At 38.0% G+C, this 22,856-nt stretch overlaps 1 protein-coding gene across 2 annotated transcripts in view; it reads left to right on the top strand.

The window, feature by feature from the left end:
• The window catches only part of PRKD1 (protein kinase D1), a 135,380-nt gene that overhangs the window by 97,560 nt on the left and 14,964 nt on the right, over positions 1–22,856 (top strand). For both annotated transcript variants that reach the window (XM_054198673.1, XM_054198674.1), the window contains 11 exons: positions 6,136–6,346; positions 7,974–8,051; positions 11,207–11,411; positions 13,232–13,355; positions 14,160–14,237; positions 15,181–15,460; positions 17,742–17,794; positions 19,173–19,245; positions 20,195–20,301; positions 20,741–20,902; positions 22,265–22,363. In XM_054198673.1, the coding sequence (XP_054054648.1) occupies positions 6,136–6,346; positions 7,974–8,051; positions 11,207–11,411; positions 13,232–13,355; positions 14,160–14,237; positions 15,181–15,460; positions 17,742–17,794; positions 19,173–19,245; positions 20,195–20,301; positions 20,741–20,902; positions 22,265–22,363 (1,470 nt within the window). The remainder of the gene's footprint in view (positions 1–6,135; positions 6,347–7,973; positions 8,052–11,206; positions 11,412–13,231; positions 13,356–14,159; positions 14,238–15,180; positions 15,461–17,741; positions 17,795–19,172; positions 19,246–20,194; positions 20,302–20,740; positions 20,903–22,264; positions 22,364–22,856) is intronic.

The following is a 22,856-nucleotide window of genomic DNA, read 5'->3' on the forward strand; positions in this document are numbered from 1 at the left end:
TCAAACTAAACCTAATATTTTTGAAGGAAGTTGAGTCTGTAAGATGCAGGAAGAAAGCTTTGTGCTATACGAGCCCCACTATGCCTGCTGTCACTAACAAATCCTTTGCCAGCAATGGGCTTTTGTTTTGGGAAATCCCTGACTCTGAGAAGTTAGTGTAGTCACACGACGACCGCTGAAACCCAGTAATCTTCTCTTGTTGCTTTACAAAATAAGGCAGGTTACAGACAGAGCATTCAAACCGCTGTTTGCTGGTATTGATGTCTGAGTGGAGGAACAGGGTACATAATAATTTCCATCTGTGGATAGTTTAATATTAGCAGCTTGTACTGGAGTCAGTTCTTTGATGTGTTTACACATGTAACACTCAAGTGTTTTTCAGACCACTGCTGTCTAACTATGGTGCTTGTAGGATTAATTCATACACTTGACTTAAAGAGAAGAGTGCAAGAAGCCTCGAAAGACAACACAGTTGATTGCATTCTAAGTGTGGTATTTCAGTACATTTAACTGAAGATTTATTTCCTTGAATTCACTTAATTACAGTCACATAGTTTAATTTGTAAAAGAAAGTCAACATTTGCATTACATTAAAAACATAGTAGTTCCTGTGGTTACAGAGATATCTAGCACCCCATTTGACAGTAGCTTCCTGTGAAGAAATTGTGTATGAACATATTAAGGCTTTATCCTCTGCCTATATAGTATAGGAAGGAAGTGCATGTTTCAACAAGTATGCTTCAACACTGGAAAAGTAACTTCATGCGGACAGTTATTGCTGTTTGGTTTTTTTTAAATATACATCCATTTTCCCAATTGTTAAAAAAAAAAATAGCTCATGATAGTTTGTTTCTTTTGTTAAAGCAAACATTTCAGAATTGTAGGAGTACCTATGTTGTTTTAGGTTGAATATCTCAGTGTAAAGTACAGGAATAATGTCACAATACTTTTTAGATATTAGTCTTGCAAAAGTTTAGCGCCTATTTGTGAACAATTTTGAAAAATTATTTATTTAGGAGAGTATAGGATGTGTAGCCTGTTCTCTTCTGAGTGACGTTTACTGACTTGAACATGTTTCCACAAGCATGATTTAAAGTAAGATGATCAAATGTCAAAACTGAAGTATTTCTTTTCTGACTCTTCTAGAGCATGAAGCTGTTCAGTAAAGTTTTGTCAGAATTTTTAGTGGGGCTGTTGAAACCTTTTAGAAGTCAGACAATGTCAGCAGTCTGTTCTGCGTTTCAGGCAGTTGGATTGCAGGGCTGGTCCTTGTCTTTGTTCCCAGGAGGCTGACTCTGCATCCAGTCAGGCAGCTTTTATTGCTTCCCGTTAGTCCCTTCAGCATCTCCCTGAAGTTCCTTTGATTTCTCTGCCTGGCAGGGATAGATGTGGTGCTAGAAGACAGTCACACTCACCCGGGTAGTAAGAACAGCTGAATCCATTGGCAGGGAATCATTATTTATTTCAGCTTCTTAACTGTATTTTGCAATGGATTTGGGCAAGGTTTACGTGAAGGACTGTCTCCTTCCTACAGTGACAGGGTTCTGCACAATGGCTGCACTTCTGGCTACTGTAGACAAACTTCTTGTGCCCTTGAATGGCTTTTAACAAAGCTCACCAGATAAACCATGAGTAGCTTCAGTATATTCCAAAAATTCGAAGAAATTGAACAAGAAGGAGGGGCAAGGCATCAGCTAATAAGAGTCAGGCAGAATGCCCCGTGTTGTGGAAAAACTCGTCACCTCTTCCTACTTGGAATAAAAAAAAACCCAAACAACTTTTTTTTCAAAATATAAGAGTTACCAAACACTGGATTCTGTTAGATATTTTCATAATTTAAGGCATAATTGAATTGAAGTCTCTGGATGTGAGCAGTGTCACTGTCTTGGTTGCGCATCTGTACAGTTAAATATCTGCACTAGTTTCTTTGTATGTGGTGTCACTTGGAAAATCATATTCTGAGCTGTTAAAGTATAGATTACCTTGCTGGGATGATTGTTCTAAAGGGCTGGTTAGTGTTTGGAGCCGTGCAGGCTGTTAGTTTCCATGGTGTAATCCAGTTAAGCAATCATTTCCTGGGAAGTTTCCAGATTTGCTGAGTCAGTAGTCTGGCTGACTACCAGGAAAAACTAATTTATCTTTCTAACAAACCAGGCACACCGGCTGAAGAAGAGGTGCTTTGTGGAAGAGATTCTTGCTTTTGCAGTGAAAATAGGATAGTTCCTGGTTTCCTTTTCTTTCAGGGACTTTAATTTGTGGAATCTGCCTGGTGCTGGGAGTGCTGGAAGTTAAAAGTTCAGGGATACTGACAGGAGTTTTGGAAGTTATTGGGAGGAGAAGCTATCATTGACAAGAGGGAGGAGGTATTCCTCCTTCTAATCAGTCAGTCACCAGAGGGGTGTGGGTGATGCTCTGCCTGCTGCTGCCATTGAGTTCTCTGTCACCAGCTTCCCTTCCCTTTGCTATCTCTAAGCAGGAGCTGAGGGTCACTTCCCTCTGGCTGGAAGAAAGAAGGGAGCACGAGTCCATTGTATCAGGCCTGGGCATGCAGGAGATCGGATCCAGGGCTGCTGATGTCTTTTCTAGAGTATGGGAGAAGGGTGAAGCTCAACTTTACCTCTTACTCGACCTGAAGCCACTGTAAATTAAGAATTGCTGGTGTGTTACAGTGTGCTACGTTGCTACTGCATAGCAGCCCAGTGCTTGCAGAATGGCAACGAAAGGTTGAAATACTTTTTCTGTAACTGGAAGAAGCTGAAAGATATTTTCTACAAACAGTTGGAGTGAGTTTAGGCCTACCTATTTCCTTTCACTTGTTTTGAGGTAAACGTGGTGAAATCATGTTCGTTTGTTATTGAGCTTGTTAGTCATTCTCAGTATATTATTTTTAACAGAAATATAAGCAGCACTTTGAATATTGATATTGTGTTAAAAAAATAAAGTAGGAACCAGTCTTGAAGACTGACATTCTGCAGTGGGTCTTCCAAAAAGGTAAATCTTTTGTTTAGTATCCATTACCCCTTGAACTGTGGAGAACACTTCCAAATTACCAGTAAAAATGTAGTTGTTCACAAAAATGAGAAGTGAGACTTGAAGTAAATCCTTCAAAAATTATAACTGTTCATTGACTGACAGAAATTTTGAGAAACAAGTTTAGTAAACAAAAGTACCAATGCTGTATCAGTGGTAACTCGGTATTTGATCAAAGCTGATAGTATGATGAGTTATAACTCTTATCTTTCAGAAATGGTCGAGTCAATGTAGAGCACGCAGAATTCACTTTTTGTCCAACCTGATATTTTCTCAGAACCATCCAGAAGCACATACATTAAAACTGGAAAAACTTGCCATCAAACTGAAAAAGCAAAAAATATAGCAAATAATTTTTCCCACACTCATACTGTACCACACCTGAGATTTGATCAGACATGATCTAGGGAGCGCATCTCAGTGGTCAGAGCTGGAGCAAAGCCTGTCTCTCTCTGTTAATCATGTAAGTGCCTGAGATTAGTCTCAGTACATTTCATCGTTACTGATGTTTCTAAAACCTGCAAGGCATTTGGTGTGGAAAAACTGGGCCACACCAGCTCTCTAAAATCCTTTGAGCATGAGGTTAACTAAATGTAAGTAATTTAGACTTTTTAAAGCTTTTAGCACTATTTAGTTGCCAAAATAATTTTTGATTTGGCAATAATTTGGAAAGCGAAGGCAAAGAGTACAAAGTAGATTTAGTTTAGTCGATATTACAGAGGGTTTGAAGAGGGATCATGCTGTTAGGAAATATTGGATCACTTGTACTTCAGACAAGAGAAAGATTGTCAAGAAATAGGTCTAGTGGTAAGAACAGTAAACTGAAATATTAATTTGTTTTAGTGACATAATGAAAGAAAACAACAGAACTCTTTCTCCTTAGAAATTCTTACTCCTTTTCAATTAAGGTACATTTTAAGAGAATAGTGTCACTAGATGTGAAAAGTCCACCAAACGTCCATATTCAAGACAAAGACAGCAAAGCGTTGTGACTAATGCCTTGCAGGTAGTGGTTAGAATTAAGGCAAACCTTTAAAGAATTGCTTTCTTCAAAAAGAAAACACTTATATTTAAATTTAGTATGTCACACGTATAACTGTTCTTGTTGTGAGCGCTGAAGAGCACGTTCAGAGCTAGGTATCTGACCATAGTGTAGGGTTGGGGATGTAACTTGTAAGGCACCACACAAAGACTGAAGTAGCATCAGTCTGGGCCAAAATTGTCCCTGTTCTACACACAAGACTAAGAGGACCGCATCGCTATTTCTGGCTCCTTGTGTGAGCTTTGTGGTGTCCACAAGTAGTGAGGGCTGTCATTTGCAGGTAGATTGCATAAGCTGAGCAATGCAGTCTGTGCTGTACACGTGGGCTCTCTCTCCCTTCCTGAAGGGCTTCTGCCCTCCCTTCCAAAGCCCTGCTCATGTGGACTTCGTAAGACTTAATGCAATCTGCCTTGGAAATGTTAGGCAAGCAATATTGATAACTAACAAATAAATTTAATCCTAAACTGAGACTGCTTTGGGTTTTTTGTTCATATACATAAGTACTTTACAGAGCATGAAGATCTAAAACTCAGAAAGTAAACGTGTAATATCAAAGTATATACCTGTACTTTTTCCCCTATTATTTGTGATGAAGAAAAGCAGATGCTTTCTTATACTTGTTTCAGTCTAGTTTGTTTATGGTGACCACATGTGCCGGGCTCATACAATGTATTTTGCATATTTCTCTTGATTTAACAGGATGACATTTACGCAGTGGATAAGCATATGATGTTGGCATTGTTGTCAATTAGCAGGGTAGCTCTAATGTTCAGCAAATTTGGAAATTTCAGCATCTTTGGAAAGACAGATAGTTCTGCAGTATAACCAATAGAAAAATTCTGGACTTCACAGCAAGAAACCTATCTGGTCTTTGGTAGGAAGAAACTTTTTTCTTCCCCCTATGGCAAATACGTTATGAAGGCAAAGCCTGGACCTCCTTAGCTTCTTCTGCCATCAAAATGACTTTCAAATTCCTCTTTACTCCAAGATTCTCAGACAGAAGCATACAAAAATGTATTTTTATATTTTGGTGACCAAGAAATTATAATCAGCCACCCTTCTCAGGATTTCCTATAACATTATTAGTTTGAAACAACAGTTTTTCAAGTTAGGCCAATCTGAAGTTTCAGCTACTACAACTTTTTGAACAGTGCAGGCTCACTGGGGAACGACTCATTTCCTAGCCTTCAGTTATCGGATTATTTGCAGATGGTGGTAAGAAGATGCCGAGTTTTAAATGATCAGACTGCATCTTGTCACTTTTTTCTCCTTTCCATGTTAGCAATGGGTGTAGTTTGGTTGTTTCTCAGGTGCAATTCTTAGGAGAAGGCAGTTTTCTGGGTCAGTTGTTTTCTGGGGTAATTTGCATATTTACATCTAAATTAATTTAGTAGAGAAGATAAGGTAACTCTTTTCTTTCAGGAATTCTTTTGATTAGATACCTTAGACTCTGTGTCTTCGTACATATTTTTATTTTTTTATATATATGTATATGCATTTAAATACCTATTGTGATCTATTGAGCATAATCTAAATGTGGTAAGGTTAGCGATAGCAAAAATTATAAATAAATGGGTTGGAAAGTACTGCTCTGTTTTCTATCAAAAACCTGCACGTACATGGAATAAAGTAATAATTTTCTTAATGTTTATACATAAAATACAGCCTTTCAAAGTTACTTTTGATATAAAACAGAAAATAAGAGAGGTAAAAATGGCTTGTGTTTTTATCAGAACAGAAAATGCTTTTCTGAGAAATATTTAGTGAGTACTTTCATTTTGATTAAAAAAATCATTTTTTTTTTAAATAAAAACCTGTTTCAGCCACAATGTGAAAAGTATGATAGTAGCATTGGCAAAGATATTGTTTGATACCATTCCAATTTTTCAAAAGCAGTCTGAGAAGGGGGTATGTTGCACGCTCTATTAGTGTTTAAAAGCACTTACATTACTTTTTATGACATATGACTTACTGTTCTTGAGGTGAGTATATGTGAATATGAAAATCTTTTAAAAATGAATACATCATGATTATTTCCAATGTTCTTTTTACGTATTTCACAGCAAAAGACACCGTCAGAATCATTCACTGGGCGAGAGAAGAGATCAAATTCACAGTCCTACATTGGACGACCTATTCAGCTAGACAAGATCTTAATGTCCAAGGTTAAAGTGCCTCACACTTTTGTCATCCACTCTTACACACGGCCAACAGTTTGCCAGTACTGTAAGAAGCTTCTCAAAGGGCTTTTTAGACAGGGTTTGCAGTGCAAAGGTAAGTAAACGCCCTTTAGGAACATAAAAGCTAAGCATAATAAAATCAGTAAATTAGCGTTTGAGTAGTTACGCTGTAGCCTTACTCATGATTTCCTCACTAAACTGTCTAGGTGTAGGCACATGTACAATTACATTGGATTAAGCTGGAGTCAAAATTACAGTAATTGCTGTTCTGCGGGAGCTGGCTGCGTTCATTCTTACCCTGCGGTATATCTGCAGTAGCTCGCATGTTTCTCATCGAGGTGTAAAATATCTTGTATTTGGCACGAGGTTGGTGCGTGCTCACAGGCAGTTAAGCAGAATAGTTAACACGAAGGACTGTGTTCTATCTTCATTGTTTCCCAGCTAGAAAGTCTTATGCTTAAATTGATGCATGTGCCTGAGTCCCAGCAGTTCAGGGTCTGGGGGGGAGTTGTAATGGAAATAAAATAAGATGAGCTTATATGAGAATATAAACGAACATTTTTTCAGTGTGACTAATGTGGTCTCAGGTCTCATGGTGGTGTACCTTAGCAGGTGCCAAAGTGAGTCAAGCCCCTTGGATGGTGGCCTAGACTACTGGCTCACCTTAGCCAGCTAGAGTGCCCATAAATACAAAGCATTGTGCGTGCTACGGTGTTAGATAACGTCAGCTAACAGTTCCTTAAAATCACCTTCCTTCTTTTAAACTAAACAGCAGCTGTCACAGACTTAATCAGTATGCTTTGTGTTGCTTCTTTGAACTAACATCCTGCAAAGATTCAAAGTTGCTGCATTCCTTTAACTTAAGGTGTGATTCTGATGTGATTTTAACTAAAGCAAAATCTCTGTAAAGGCATCGCCTGTTTCAGTTCACTTTGAATCCCAGTGACATAAGCAAATATTAACCTGATTTTTAAAAAAATATTTACCTACAGTTTAGCACTGCTGTACCTCAGTTGGTTATTGGATTAATCTGAAGTTAAATAATTTTAAGGATATAGATATCCTTAGTATTTTTCTTCCTTCCTGAGTCTTTGCTTTTCCAGGTGTGTTAATAAGTTACAGATCTTAGTTTACATAAAATGTGTTCCATAAGCCAAAAGAAAACAGTTAAGATGACATCTAATAAAGCACTGCTTACAGATAGGAAAAAAAGTCAAGGTAGAGTGAAATGAAAGTATCTAGAAAATAAGGAAGGTATTGAAGGAACCCTCCACTGAAAGCTGCCTAAAAGTTGCTTTGCGATGAAAAGAACAAATAGTTTCTCGCTTACAGTTGTTGGCTCGGGTTCTGCTGTTTCAATTTTCAGTCTTCACCATTTGATTTGTAGACAGTCACGTAAGCTGCAGTGGGTGTACTGCGGCCCAGTCTCTTTCTTTCACTGGAAAAGCAGCTCTGGCTGTCCAGCCAAGCAGACAGGTCTCCCGATCGCTCCCCTAGATGGGCTGAGCATGTGCTTTGGCTGCAGCTTCTGGCATCTTCATCCTGTCCCATCCGCAGGCAGGTGGCACACAGCCAGGCTAAGGAACGCTCTCTGGACATGTTAACTTTATACTAGTGAGATGATAGGGCTCAACATTTATAGTCTGGATAGCAGGAAAAAAATATCATTGTGTCACAGAAAAAGAGAAATAATTTTCCTGTATTGCTTTTTTTCTTAACAGACTGTAGATTCAACTGTCATAAACGCTGTGCTCCTAAAGTGCCAAATAACTGTCTGGGGGAAGTTGCCATTAATGGAGGTAAGTTGCGTTAATGTTTCTGTCATTGTTTAAGCCATCAGTTAAATAAAAAGGTAAAACTGTGATGTGTACTAAGACACATTTTTCCATTGCTTGGGAGTGGCCTTTCCTCTGCGATATTTCTGTTGAACATCGAAGACGAAGTGTGGGAGGAACCCTACGAGTGGTAGGATTTACGCCATCAACTCTGAGCACGTGTCTTCCAAATAGGAGTCACTTTCACAGAGCTGGTGGCAGCAGCAAAACGGCTGGGTGATCATGGCCTGTTGAATGCAGCATGCCAGAATAAAGCAAAAAGCTACACGCATGAGAAGCTGGCACTCACCTCTCAGATGCAAGCACAAAATTGCTTTTTTAATCTGGGGGGAGAAAAAAGTGTTTGTTTTAGGATAATCTTCCTGAGAAGGAAAAGTATACCTGGAAGAACTGGGAAGGCCCTCCAGGAAAAAATTCTACCACTTACTGTCGGCGTAAAAATAAATCATATCAGTTGCCAGAAATAAAAGCTTGGGTATCTGCCGATTTTCCCATACATGTGCTGTCGGTTTCGTGTCAAGTATAGGAATGTATGGGTAGGCTTGACAGACGGTACTGGAGAAAAAAGGGTGGTTGTAGATGAGTTGTTGATTGCCTTGAAAATGTCACTTTTCTATGTGATAAGGGAATGAGAAGTGTGGTAAAGTGTTCAGTTTCTAATGCATATGACCATGTTAAGTTGTCAGGCTAAACTGCTTCTGAAGTTAATGAAGTAGCGCCTTATTAGGTGTACTTTTTCAAACTTTAAATTGGGGATCTACTTTACTGAAGAGATATCAAGAATTTTCAAAATTAGGAATGTTAACTAATATCTTTCAGAGTATTTCTCATAGTAGTGTGACTGTTTTTCTGTTTCATGGCAATTAGTGTAGGCAAAAATATTTCAGATGCCGAGTATCCAACTTGAAACATGATAAGTTGCATGATTTTCTAGAAGGTTGATGTTGTAATCCTACTGCGTGTTCCTCTCTGATGCACCTCAAACTGGACCCTTGGAGTCACTACTATTTTTTTTATTATTATTTAATCTTTACACCATTTATAGCTCACTTAACCATTAACCATCCCATAACATAACTATTTCTTCAGGAGTGCAGGTAACAATGCTTATGGAAGTTTATAGCTTGATTTTCAAATCTAAGAGCTAAACATGCATGTTATGTTAATTCCATTGATAACAGTATAGAGTTTTCCCTGGGATTTGCAGTCAGAGAAAGTAACTAAATCTGTTTATGAATGATAAATTTTTTCCTTCATAAGTGCAGTTGTAGCGAGATGTGCAAATCATGATTGATCAAAAGCCTTAAGAGCAGACAGGAAGGCAAGCCTTGTTTCTGGACAACTCGACTAAATGAACAAAATTTACATTTGTTTCTGAATTATTCCTTGAAGTTCCCTCTTTCTATTTGAGGCAGTTGTATTTCATCCCTCCAACACACCCTCTGTGCCCTCTCCCCGCCTTTGCCCCACAAGCAACACACTACTTTTGTTGACTTGCATGACTACGCACGACTGATGCCAGCCTGATGGGAAGTGATGGTTTGTCTGAGGAAGATCTGAGTGAGGAAAGCTTGTGCAAGGCCACTTGGGGTGAGAACGCGTACACCAGGCTTACTCCGAGTGTACTCTTAAAATTTATAGAATTTGGCTTTTCCCCACCAAATAATATCCACAGTATAGTATCCATGGCATCACGGTAGAATTCTTAATTGTGTATCCTAAATGACTGATGCAGGGTCCATAGGATTATCAAAGGCAATTTCATCCTGGTATCTCATTTCTATTTTTACAGTAATTTGGTTCACATTATTTTCAAACTTAATAAATAAATACAGTATCTGTCACTCTGTCCATCTGCTGTGTGATGCATCTTCCCCAGAATAGTAAGTGAAGGAAGAGCTGAAGCAACAAAATTCCAAGTATGGTCTCATTAAGAAACACATTAGGCACTAAATGTGGGAGGTTATTTTTAAGTGATTTGGTTTATTAAAAATAGAGATTTAAAAGTGTTGTACAAATAGCAAAGAGAGAGCCTTGCACTGTAAAGTGTCATTCATGACTGGATGACTGTTTCTGCTAGAGATGAAGTATGATGTGTCTCTTAATCAGTAACTTATACCCAAACATTTTAAGACTACTGTACATGGGAACAAACCTTTCAGCTGTGCACTTCCAATTTGAGTGAAATGCTATCAATTCATAACGTTTTGCTGTCAGCCAGTTCATTCTGCTTTTTCTTTTGGAGCACCCTCTACATTGACTGTCAAGAAACCTTCCTCCACACAATTAGGCAACAGTTTCTTGATGATAATATTTGGTGTATTCTATGTGATTTTACCTTACTTCAAATTCCTAAAACACTGCAAACATCCCAGAAAAATTCTTTGTGTGTTTCCTATCTGACAGTACCGATGATTTTGACATGTTAGATCACAGCCTGTATAGCAGCAGGCTGAGTTTTAACAAAATGCCTTTTTATTATTATTATTTTTTTTATTTTGGTTTGGGTTTGTTTGTTTGTTTTTGTAAAGTAAGTCCTTATGTAAGTAAGTTTAAAGCTTATGGATTACTGTGCCATATTATGCAGCCTTCACAGGGAACACTGGTGCAAAGGAAGTATCTTTTTTCCCCCAAAATATAGTTCACGTTGTAAGTAATTGTCTTGGGAGTTATTTCAGTAGTTCATCGCCATGTCATCATCATATTACAAAATTCCTAGTTTTGAAATTACTGCTATCCTAGCATCAGTTTGCAGCTGTAGCCTGTCAACAGCCATCAAGCCAGTACACAATACTCAAGCTGTATAGAAAATCTGCCAGATCTCAGAAATAAAGTTCGTGATTGTAGAATGTTTGATAGGAGTCCATGGATAAGTTCTGCCTTGACTTTGATGTTTTTAATAGAAAGTTGTATTTCTGAAAGTATTTTGCTTTGATGCATTTACAGTTTTCAGTCGTGATTTTCTGAATGGCTGGTTGCAGACCACACTTCACCAATACATACCGAGTAGAGACAGATCCAAAGAGAACCTGAGTTTTCCTGGAGCTCAAAATGTGTCAGGATGTTGTGATTGGAGTATTGTATGTTTTCAGATAATACCTTCAGAACTTATATTCCAGATCTCCTTAGTCCTGGAGCTGAGTCTGACGTGGTCATGGAAGAAGGGAGTGACGACAATGACAGTGAAAGAAACAGTGGTTTTATAGATGACATGGAAGAATCTATAGCTCAGGATTCTGAGATGTCAATGACAGGATGCCATAGTGACAACGGGGAAATGCAGGATGCTGATCCAGATCATGATGAGTCTAACAGGATGATCAGGTGAACATACCTTCCATCTTCTTTTCTATTTATTTGGAAGTGTCATGCCTAAGGGAATCTATATGGACCCTATTCTCACTCCTTGAGAATGGAGAGAGCTAGTGATATGTGGCGGTTCTGAAATTGCAGTGAGATTGCTTCACTAATAGATGCATTAGGAACTTATGAGAAACTTAAAAGTTACTGTCAAGTTGAAGTAGCAACTGAAAACTGATGCACAAGTAATTGTTACAGATCTGCTCTCTTATGAAGATTATGATGTGAAACTGTATTTGTGCGTGAGCAATAAAGAACAATTTTTAAAATTTATTTTCCCAAGCATTTTTTCCCAACTAAAAGTACAATGCCTGGTCATTTAAAAAAAAAAATATAAATACCCAATTACAACTAATAAAAACATTGATAACCAAGGTACGTGTTTTACTTAGTTGAGGGGCATCCCTGTATTTCCAGTAATACCTTTGCAATGTATGCAATAATACATTTGTGAGGGTAGTCTCCATGTCCATGGATTATTTTTAAGTGATCTATTAAAAGCCCATGAAAACTTAATATCTTGTCAGTACAGACCAGAATAGTTATATAGGGACTCTGCAGCTCATTTGATCATTTTTAGGCAAAAAAAAAAAAATTAGCTCTGTGTTACACTCTTAATGACACTCTAAGACAGCGCATGTTCTGTGTTTTCATTGGAAATTGCCAATGTAGAAAATGTTTTATTTCCAGGATTGGTTATAGTTATTTCATTCCAGGATGCGTTATAGTGAAGCAGGGCCGTCTGCAGACACCCACAGTCAGAACAACTGTGGAAACTTCAGATATTATTCTTTTCCTGGGCACTTTCTGCCCTTTTTTGTTGGAGTTGTTGCACCAATAGCTTTGCCAGCAGGGCAGAATGCATGAGGTCTCTGTGTTGTGTTTTCACGTACAATGCAGCATCTCCACGTAAAGTTCTGCCAGAAATAATTTAGCAATTAGGATTAGGATTGAGCAGATTCTGAGTCCATAGTCCATTATGCAGAATCTGCTCTAGGAATGGTTAACTCCAACAGCAAGGAAAGTGGGAAGATGGGCTTGGCGTCTTAAACCTCTCCAACTAGATATTCCAGATGTTATCTGGTGGTGCTATCAGGCATGCTGTCAAGTTCCCATGCCTTCCCGACTTACTGTGTGTTAGCCGAGTCGTGGAAAGTTTCAGTGTGCATACCCCAGAGTGCACGGCAATGGGATGTTGCTTTAGGTCTTTGAGGATAAAATGTATTAGCATAAACCTCTTTCTCTGAGAGGTTCCAGCAGATTCTCTGCTATGCCCTGCCAGGGTACACACAGCTGGTCAGCTGATGCGTTTTTTATTCTGTAAACCTTCATAACTCCACTGTGTGTTTGAACCCAAGGAAGATCACAGGACAGTAATCTGATGGGCAGTGTTTACTTAGATTATGAGAGATTCGCGATCAAGTACTGCTCTGAATCATGCATAGCACAGGCTTGAGCTGTGGCTCCCACACCCTGGTTGAGGCCTTAGTCATTTGCCCATTTTCTTAGCTCATCTTTAGGAATATTTTTGGGAGAGAGAGTGTGTGTGTGTGTGCCTGTGTATGTGCGTGTGTGTGCCTTCTCCTGATGTAGCATTACAATTGTTTTTTCTTTGTAATCTCAAGATACTTGGAATGACAAAATAAAATAGTGTCCAGGTCTGATAGCGATGATAAATATAAATGTGGATATTGGATGTATATGTATATTCTGATTTAAAAGATTTTTTTCTTTTTGTCCAAAGTTATCTTCTTTTTAAAAGCCTTTATTGATTTATTCTTAAGCCCTTCAACCAGCAACAATATTCCATTAATGAGAGTGGTACAATCTGTGAAGCACACAAAAAGGAGAAGTAGCACAGTAATGAAGGAGGGTTGGATGGTTCACTATACAAGCAAGGACACACTGGTAAGAAATGTGAAGGAAGACCTTTCTTCCTGTCTTAGTACGTACTATGTGATAGTACAGAATCAAATCCTAACAATACTCTGAGAATTTACAGTCACTCATATAAGGCTTTTTTTGCAGTATTTGTCATTCCTAATGTCTTGACTCATGTCACAACTGAGGACTGGCACTGCTTGTAAGAAACGGGAGACAGCTGAAATACACAAAAAAATATCTGAATGTGTCAGTTGCATTAACACAGGCAGCCAAATGTGAAGACATTCTGAAGGAAGTAAAAAATAATATTAGCACCTTAGGGGTTCTGGAAAGTAGCTTTACCTTCCAGCTGCGGTCTCCTAGATATCTTACTGCTAGGTGAATTGAGGGTTTTGTAAAATAGATTTAGCGTAGGAAAAAGTTATTTTCAGTCTGACCTGGAGTCAGCAGGAGTAATGACTTTAGTGTGTGGCCTTCTAAAGTGAGCTGGAGTGTTATAACTGATAGAAAAAGAAAGTTTAATTGTTTTAGCAGCAAATTGTGCTGAATGTAATGCGGACAACAAAGGGACATTTTAAATTTTTAAAATGTGAACAATTTGAACAGAGCTCGGTTATTACCAAAACAACAGAGGGTGGCCCTATAAATCCTAAACTTAAATATGAAGTCCTCATAAAAATCTTGTAATAGCAAGTGAATCCTTATCATTCAGAACTGATCTTTTCAAACTTAATGAAACCTTTTGGAAGCGATGCTTTTGAGAAATGAACATTTTATTAATTTACTTGGAAAACGCTAGAAGGATTTTCCCCTTGTTTTTCATTGCAGAGGAAGCGACACTACTGGAGACTGGACAGCAAATGCATCACACTTTTTCAAAATGATACTGGAAGCAAATATTACAAAGTAAGGAATATTTTTCAATCTCTTTTTGTGCCAGCAGAATATAATGACTGACTTGCTGGATTAGTAGATACTTACTACAAGTACACTAGTAGGTTAACTTTGATCTATGTTTGTTTTCATTATTTAAGCTGCATATTTGTGTTTTGCCTTTCACAAACGAGTCTCAGATCAGGAAGGTGTCAGCTAACGGGGACTTGTAAAATACATGTTGTGGAAACTGAAGGTTTTTATACAGGGGCAATTCAGTACCAACGACAAATTCTGGCACGAAACTCATCTGACATTCTGTCATTCATAATACAGAGTCTTTCCAAACAATTAGGTATCGTATATATTATTTAAATTCTGTCCTTTGGACCCTATGTTGTGATTTTGATGGTAAAAGATTATTTTAATGCTCATATCATTTTATCTGAGGCAGTTAAACTCCTTAGGCATTACTGCAATGAGTTTTAGTAATGGAATTATTTTTTTTCATGTGCCTTCCTCTCGGGGAAATATGTCAGTGAAACATGCCATAAGTGTTATTCAAGATGAAACAATCAACTTTACACCTATATGAAATGTGGATTTGTAATCTTCATGTTGAATAGATTTATTCTGCAAATAATTCATTTCAAATACATTTTATTAAATAAGGACTCAACAGGGTTTAATTTTCTAGTGTATTTCTGTTGATATATGGGTGGTGCTGCTACTGTCTGATGGCACCTCGCTCCTCTCTTCGATAAGTTTAATTAAATAAGTAAAGTTCTACTTGGTCTTGGAGAGAAACATTTAGTATTTTACCATCAACAGTCCTCAGTGTCATGGAGCTTCAGGTTACAAGAAGCACGTGGTTAAAAGCAACAGCTAATATCGTAAATTAGTTAAATAAAGTTTATGCTTGTAGTTTTCTGTGTCAAGATTATCAACATATAAAATGATACATTTTTTCATTTAGGAGATCCCATTGTCTGAAATTTTGTCTCTGGAACCTGCAAAAACTTTCACTTTACTGCCTCAAGGAGCCAATCCTCATTGTTTTGAAATAAGCACAGCAAATATAGTCTATTATGTTGGAGAAAACATAGAAATCCTCTCAAGTGTCCCACTGAATAACAGTGTTATCACCAGTGGTATTGGCATCGATGTGGCGCGCATGTGGGAGATGGCAATACAGCACGCCCTGATGCCCGTCATCCCTAAAGGGGCATCAACTGGGTCAGGACCCAGCCTACACAGTAAGTTTATTCATTTCCTCCATTTCAGATAAGCAGAGTCATATCACAAATGATATTACTCAATCTTATGCACACGTCAAAACGGAAGTGTTGCACAGCTAGTAAAGGCTGTTCTGTCATGGCATATCACCTGTCTGCACATTATTTTAAATGCCACAGTTTCTCACCCGTGTGTTTCCAGTTTATACTAGGACGTCTCTATTAACATACAAGATGCAGATTTGTTAGCGAGCAAATAGTTCTATTTATAAGGCATCTCATCCACATTTGCGTTGCTGACATGAGTAATAGCGTCCTTGTGCAGAGGCATGAAGTTTTCTGAGCTCCAGTTGGGAACTGATAGATTTTTCCCATCACAACTGTCATTTACGTTTCTAGCTATCTGCAGAAGCAGCTCTTCACTCTTTAGGTCACTGCAGCATAGATGATATGCTCCCTTTCATCACATTTGGCCATACAACTGCCGCAAAGTTTGTCCCATGCTGAGATGAAGTGAACTCAAGTGTGAAGAGCAGCTGTTCTAAGCACAACAAGGCATAGATGTTACGCAGGACCAAAAAGACTGAATATATCTTTGCCTCCAATTTACGTACCTTTGGGTAATTCTCTGGCAAAGATGACAGCTTATGCAAACCAAACATGAAATTCATTTAAATCTAGCTCAGGGACTGATAACAAAGTAGCACAGAGGAAACAATTCCCCACTACTGGCCATGTGCTGCTGTGGTTGCTTTGCTTCTCCTACTCAGCCTAGTTAGTGTAAAGCAAATTTGGGTATGGCTACACAATTTGGATTAGAACTTTTGTTGTGATAAATACCCTCTTTAGCACTTGATGTCTGGATGCTATCAATGCAGCGCGAGATGCTAATAAGACCGCAAGCCCTTCAGAAACAAAGTGATACAACAGGCTGTGGCATTACGTCTCCAGGCACAACAGCTCACATATCAGATTAGATCAGTTCCATCCTTTGCTTTCTCGACTGGGTTCCTGCATAAAATAGTGTCAAATTCTGGGTGTCATTTCAATCAGGCTAGTTGCCTAGTGCCCCTGGTTTGAGCCCAGCATAGCTAAATAAATCACCTAAAATGCTGTACCCAGAATGACAGCTGTCTTCTCTCTTGGGAAGTTCGAAAATTTTCTTTACAAGTTAGTAGTTATCTTTGGGGGTTTTATGCGAAAATTGAGGTCATCTGAGACCTTTAGAACAAGCTCCTGTGGGGACTGAGGGTGACAGCAACCTTCTGTCTTCTGCTCAAAGTCTTTGTCCCTGCCTTTTTTCAGGTAAACACAAAACAGCACATACATTTGAAAACAAATTGGCAGTGATTAAAGGCCTCTATGTAACTGAAACATTCCATTCCAAAATCATTCTGTTCCTAAGGAAAGGACAAGGGAATAAGTCACACGGGGCAGAACTTACTCATGCTACTTAGGCAACAATGGAAGGTGCTGATGGGCAGGAGTGAGTGTCTTCAGAGTGTAGTACGGGCTTTATAGTAGAGAACACTGATGTTGATTGAGGCTGAAATCCATACTAAGAAATTCTAGGCAGAGGTAGGAGACAGAAGTGGCGATGCTCCAAAGAACCGTTCTTTCCTCCTGAAAATGACGTCTTTGTGTGATACACTCAGCAGTAGGCATATCCTCAGGTTTTATTGAACCCCTCAATAGATTTACAGTTCAAAATGCTTATGTTAGCATCCTAAACTCTGATTTTGTAGAGCTTGGATCTGATATTTGTTGTATTAAAGCACAAGTGCAAGTTTTTATTTCCATTATGTGTTTTAATAATGTCTCTTAAGCCAGTTGAAATGTGTATTACTTTTAACAGTACATATCCCAGTTTGAATGTGTATTGACGTGAAGAGCATCAAATACTCTGTAGATAACACTATAAAAAATATATTATTACATTCACTGAATAAAACCAGTTTACCCTATTTGCAGTTACGTTATTTGCATGAACTATAAAGCCCTAAAAAAGAATGCACAAAAAACAATAGTAAGGTTAAAAATGGGAATTAAGAGATTCCTCTATTAAAAATTAATAATGAAATCTATAATTCTGTTCTTTACCATGCACCACAAAACTTGTTGAAGTCACGTATTTGTGGGCTGGTGTGATTTTATATTGGCTGTTAGATGAACAAGCTGACCTAATTGGTCCTGTTTCTAGAGCTGTCAGTAGATATTGATGTAATGTAAATGTCATTTCCTGTTACCACATGTTTGAACTAAAAGCACAGCAATCTAAAGTATATTTTACTTTCTTCCCCAGGGGATATATCCATCAGTATTTCTGTGTCAAACTGCCAAGTGCAAGAAAATGTGGTGAGTGTTCTCTGGATGCTGGTGCTAGACGTGCTATGATTAAGCTTGCGAAGTCATTGATTTCTTTGGCAAAGAGGAATGTTGGAGAGGAGTTCCCATCAGCCATTTTTGACTTACTTTGTAGAAATTAACAAACAATTAGCTTTGCGAACTTCTGAGAAAAATCGTCTTCATGGCACCTTGTCTTGAGATGCAAGAATTACACGTGGGTAATTTCTTTTAACACAGAATGTAACTACGTGTCCTTGTAGGGAGTTAATTACCAAAAGAAAAAGTGAGCTGTAGGAGTTACTAGTTCGTGGGATTTCTGTCAGCTGGACTTTGTAAAGCCAATCACAATCCTTGATAAATATACTGTTTCCTGTCGTCACTGAGAGATCAGCTATTCTCTGTTGTACAGAGATGAAGCTCTGTCCGAAGGAAGAGTTACACATGTTGTTGCGCACATGTAAAGAAGTCTGGGTTTCTTTTACCTAGGACTGTTAGACACAGGGCATGCGGTCACACCACTGGTTTTCTGTCTCGGGGGCAAAGGAAATAAACAGGACTGCCTGCAGCCCAGAATAGCTTTGGGGCGGCTCTGGTATTTGCCGGAAAAATCCTAGGGAAAGATGTGTCCGTTTGTTTCCTAAGAAAAAGCAAGACAGACTTTATCATCAAGTCCTTGGCATTCTGTTACTCTTCATTGTATCTGCTGCTGGTTAAAAACCAGGAAAATGAAACTGAGCTTCAAGATTTGAGGTTTGTTTGAGTCTCCGAAATTAATCCGCTAATAGCTTGTGCTTTAGCCTGTGTTTGGGCACTAAGAAACAGCGAGATGTGAGACTCCCTCTCCAGCACGGATGGAATATTTTACCCCTCTCAGTGGACAAACACAGACAGCCAAAGCCCAGAACTGCTGATACTCACAAAGCTTTCTATAAACTAAGAAACCACTTGCATTTCCGTGGTTGATGTGAGCTGACATAGGAACTTTTGCAAGAACATTTTAAATTTGTAATTTCTCCCTTTTCGGTAAAACCAGCAGCAATTCCTAGATCTGGGATCCTGGGACATCTGGGTAGAACGTTGCTAACAAGACCCTCTTCATTTCCATATCTACTTTCATCATGACGTTTCACAAAGATAAAGTGCGATGTTGTGCACCGAGGGCTACTTGCCTGGAATATGGCAGCAGCTGAAACCTGTCAAAGATGCAGCAGCTTTTACAGCAATTGCAGTTAACGTGGCTTTTAAGAAAACTTGTATGAATGTTTTTGGCAGATAATATGTTTTGAAATGTACTATAGTAAATGTGTGCTACTTCTCATTAGAAAAAGCAAATGAAATACAAATTTTGTTTCTCAAGGCTTAATATTTGTTGTGTTTATATAAACAGGATATTAGCACTGTATACCAGATCTTCCCAGATGAGGTATTGGGATCAGGACAGTTTGGAATTGTTTATGGAGGTAAGGCTTTGGTGTCATTTACGCTTATATTTAAGATAGAAAATTTTTTGAATGGTGAAAGTATTTGGACTCTGAAATGTTTTGTTACAGAAATTAGCTCCCATTGTTTCATGTAAGGAGCATTCATTAAACAATGAAACTGGGTTTTGTTGACAAAGTCATTTTGTAATTTGAAGTTTTCTACCCAGTAGTGGGTCAGTGTATATTAATAGCTTCATCTTCTCTGTAAGTGCGGAAAAGTGTTCGAGAACTATAACTGAAGAAGAAAAAAATGTATACTTTATTCTTCCTGCTGTTTTTCTTGGCATGTTTTTGTGAGCTTTTTTCCTTTGTTTCTCAGTAGTTTGTTAGAATTGTTTCTTTGGGTTTATTTTCTTAATAATTTTTCCTGGTTTTCCTCCCTTTTTTCAGCAGTTTTTGGGGCTGTATCTACATACAGCTGTTGTTTGAGACAGCGTGAAGTGAGAACTAACTACAAATTTCTCACTGAAGTATCTCTGTGAGTCTGATAAACCTGCGACATGCACTCACATGCCTAAAGGCAATCACCTATTTCCTTATTTGCTAGTCTGGAACTACTGTTGAAGGACTAAGCCTCCAACCTGCCAGTTACAGACAATGCAGCTTAAGTATACGAACAAGCATATATATATATATTAGAAAGTTAACTTTGCATCTATATTCTTGAAATGCAGAGCCTGCTTTCTCATTTGTATGTTTCTTACACGTTTAAACAGCTTTGTCAGATGATTATGAGAAAAGTTCTCTTGTCAAAGGGTAGGAAGAAGGGAAAGGACAGAAAACTTTTAATGACTTACGTGACTTAATTTGCTGTAAACCTGCTCTGAGAATTACTTGGTTGTGTTCATTTGTACAATCCAGTGGAAGTGGAACATTTTTCAGAATTAATCATGTTAATTGATAGAGACCTTTTCTTTTATTAATGCAGGAAAACATCGTAAAACAGGAAGAGATGTTGCCATTAAAATAATTGACAAACTAAGGTTTCCAACTAAACAGGAAAGTCAACTTCGTAATGAAGTTGCAATTTTACAGGTATTTTTCTATTCTTTTTACCATATTAACTCCATTTATACATTACTATAAATATCAGATAATATGATAATTATTTTAATTGATAATCACTAGTATTTTGCAAAAATTACTAGTATTTTTGCTGCTTAATCTGCATAAATAGCCAAGACCAAATATATTGGGAATCTAATGTTAGGAATTACAGTTTCTGCAGTTTTAACCACCAGGCACAATAAGGAACATGTATGTTTGTTAAAATTATTTGAAGTTCATCCATCCTCCTATGCTCTCCCTAGATATTTCATGCCTGTTGCCGACAGATTAGGCACACAGTTTAAATTATGAAAGAGTGAAATGTTGTCTGGTTTAGGAAGGTGTGAAGACTGGCTATGTAATGACAAAACCTAGTAATCATGTTGGGAAATCTATGTTATTCAAGTGCTGTATTTATCTTTAATAGAATCTTCACCATCCTGGAGTTGTAAATCTGGAGTGTATGTTTGAGACACCGGAAAGAGTGTTTGTTGTTATGGAAAAACTCCATGGAGACATGCTGGAGATGATCTTATCAAGTGAAAAGGGCAGGTTGCCAGAAAGAATAACAAAGTTTTTAATTACTCAGGTAAGAAATTAATTATAGACCTAGAAGGAGATTTGAGGTCAATTATTATCACTGTTTCTTATGTTTTGCTTTTGGCATAATTTACCTGTCTGATTTATGAAAGCTTGAATTGTAATATCAGGGATGGTACAGACGGCTTTGTGTACATTGTCTGGTAGGTCGTAAACCATTAAGACGACCTAGAACTAGACACGTGTACAGCTGTCTGGCTGCTGGATGGAAGGGCCATCAAGCTACAGTTTCTCATATGCTTCAAGAATTAAGCACAAGAAATGGACGCAAAGCACTAACAGCAAACTGTCGAAGACCTACACAAAGAAATCTGAGCCTCTTGAGCTGCCCGATGCCTAACCATTGCAGTTCGTACTATGCACTTTTGTGCATATTTTCTGTGCTGAGATTGGATCTCAGCACTACCTCTGATTAAATTAGTTTGGTTTCCTGTATGACTTCTGTTAACAGTGTGATCTGGGTTGGGGTTTTTTTGTTCTTCCTGTTGTCACATTATCATAGTGCTTCTGTGGCTGCCCGTAATACTGATTTACATTTGGATACGCAGTTGAGAAGTGAGCTGCCCCAGAGTCAGAGCAGTCCACGTTTCAGCAGTCAGAAAAAAGAAAGGAGCAGGAACAACAGTGTTGTGGTGGAAGTTTATTATTCAGGGTAGACTGTAGTAGGTTCCCTATTTTTTAGGCTTTCATGGGAGAAACTGCCACCAGCTTCAGAATTTGGTTTCTTGCCTTCCCAGGTTCATTCAGCCTCCTCGACATTCCCCGCTCTAATATAGTGGGAAATTCTGCCAGCCCCTGACCAGACACAAGGAAAGGAATTAAAGCCACAGGAATAGGATAAAAATTTCTGTTATGCTCTGTTGCCACGTTCTTGTGTGTGGAATGGAATAAAAATTCATGCAAGGCTCCTTATGCTTTCTCTCCTCAAGAAAAAGTTTAAAATGGATCACATAATATTTCTGTGAAATTTTTTGAGTGAATTTAGATCTGGAAGGTCATTTTGCAAATGTCCCTGCATCCAAAGTTCTCACAAAAAAAAAAAGTAAACAAATACTTAGAATCCAGTTTTTGAAAAAAAGTGTTTAGGATATGAAGTCTTTGGAGGGGGAAGAAATCATATTTCAGACAGTAAAACATCAAGAAAATGAGGCACAGCAAATAATAGCTGACATTTTTGTGCTTTGTTTTTTTCCCATTGTAGACATTGTTGTAAAAGGTACATTCTTGTTGGATTGTTTTTCTCTACAGTGGTCCTTGATTCTCTGATCACCGATATTGTCCAAACAATATAAAACCAAAAAAAATTTACATCATTCAAAACTGAATTTCTTTCTGATTTCTTTCTTCACAGATCCTTGTTGCTTTAAGACATCTTCATTTCAAAAATATTGTTCATTGTGACCTCAAACCAGAAAATGTGTTATTGGCATCAGCTGATCCTTTCCCACAGGCAAGTAGAAAGTGCCCTTTCTTAAGATAAATTGTTAAGTTACTACGTGTTAGCAATCATTGTTTTATGAACAAACAAAAAAGTGACTAGCGACCTCTCTGTATCTCCTCCAGGAACTACACAGGATTTTTAGATATGAAAAAACAGATTACTTAATCAAAAAACTTTCCAAACAAGAAACGTTGAAAAATCCTTGCCTTTTGTCATTTGCCTAAAATATTCAACCAGAGTTGCAAGTGTGACATTACTTGTGCGCTGTCTCTAATTTGCGCACATTTACAGCAGAAATTACTTATCTGATTGATTTGATCCAGATAAGTGACAATTTGCAAGCAGTCACCGGAAAGGCAGTTATTTTTCGGAAAGTTAGGGTAGAGCTCATGAAGAACAAGACCTTCTTCCTTAATTTTATGCATTTAAATGCCAGGTAGATTGCAGACTATTTAAATATCCTTTCTGGCTCGTTGTTGTATTTCTCATTAAGAAGTATTTC

Source organism: Rissa tridactyla, chromosome 4 (assembly GCF_028500815.1).
Source record: "Rissa tridactyla isolate bRisTri1 chromosome 4, bRisTri1.patW.cur.20221130, whole genome shotgun sequence".
NCBI classification, from domain to species: domain Eukaryota; kingdom Metazoa; phylum Chordata; class Aves; order Charadriiformes; family Laridae; genus Rissa; species Rissa tridactyla.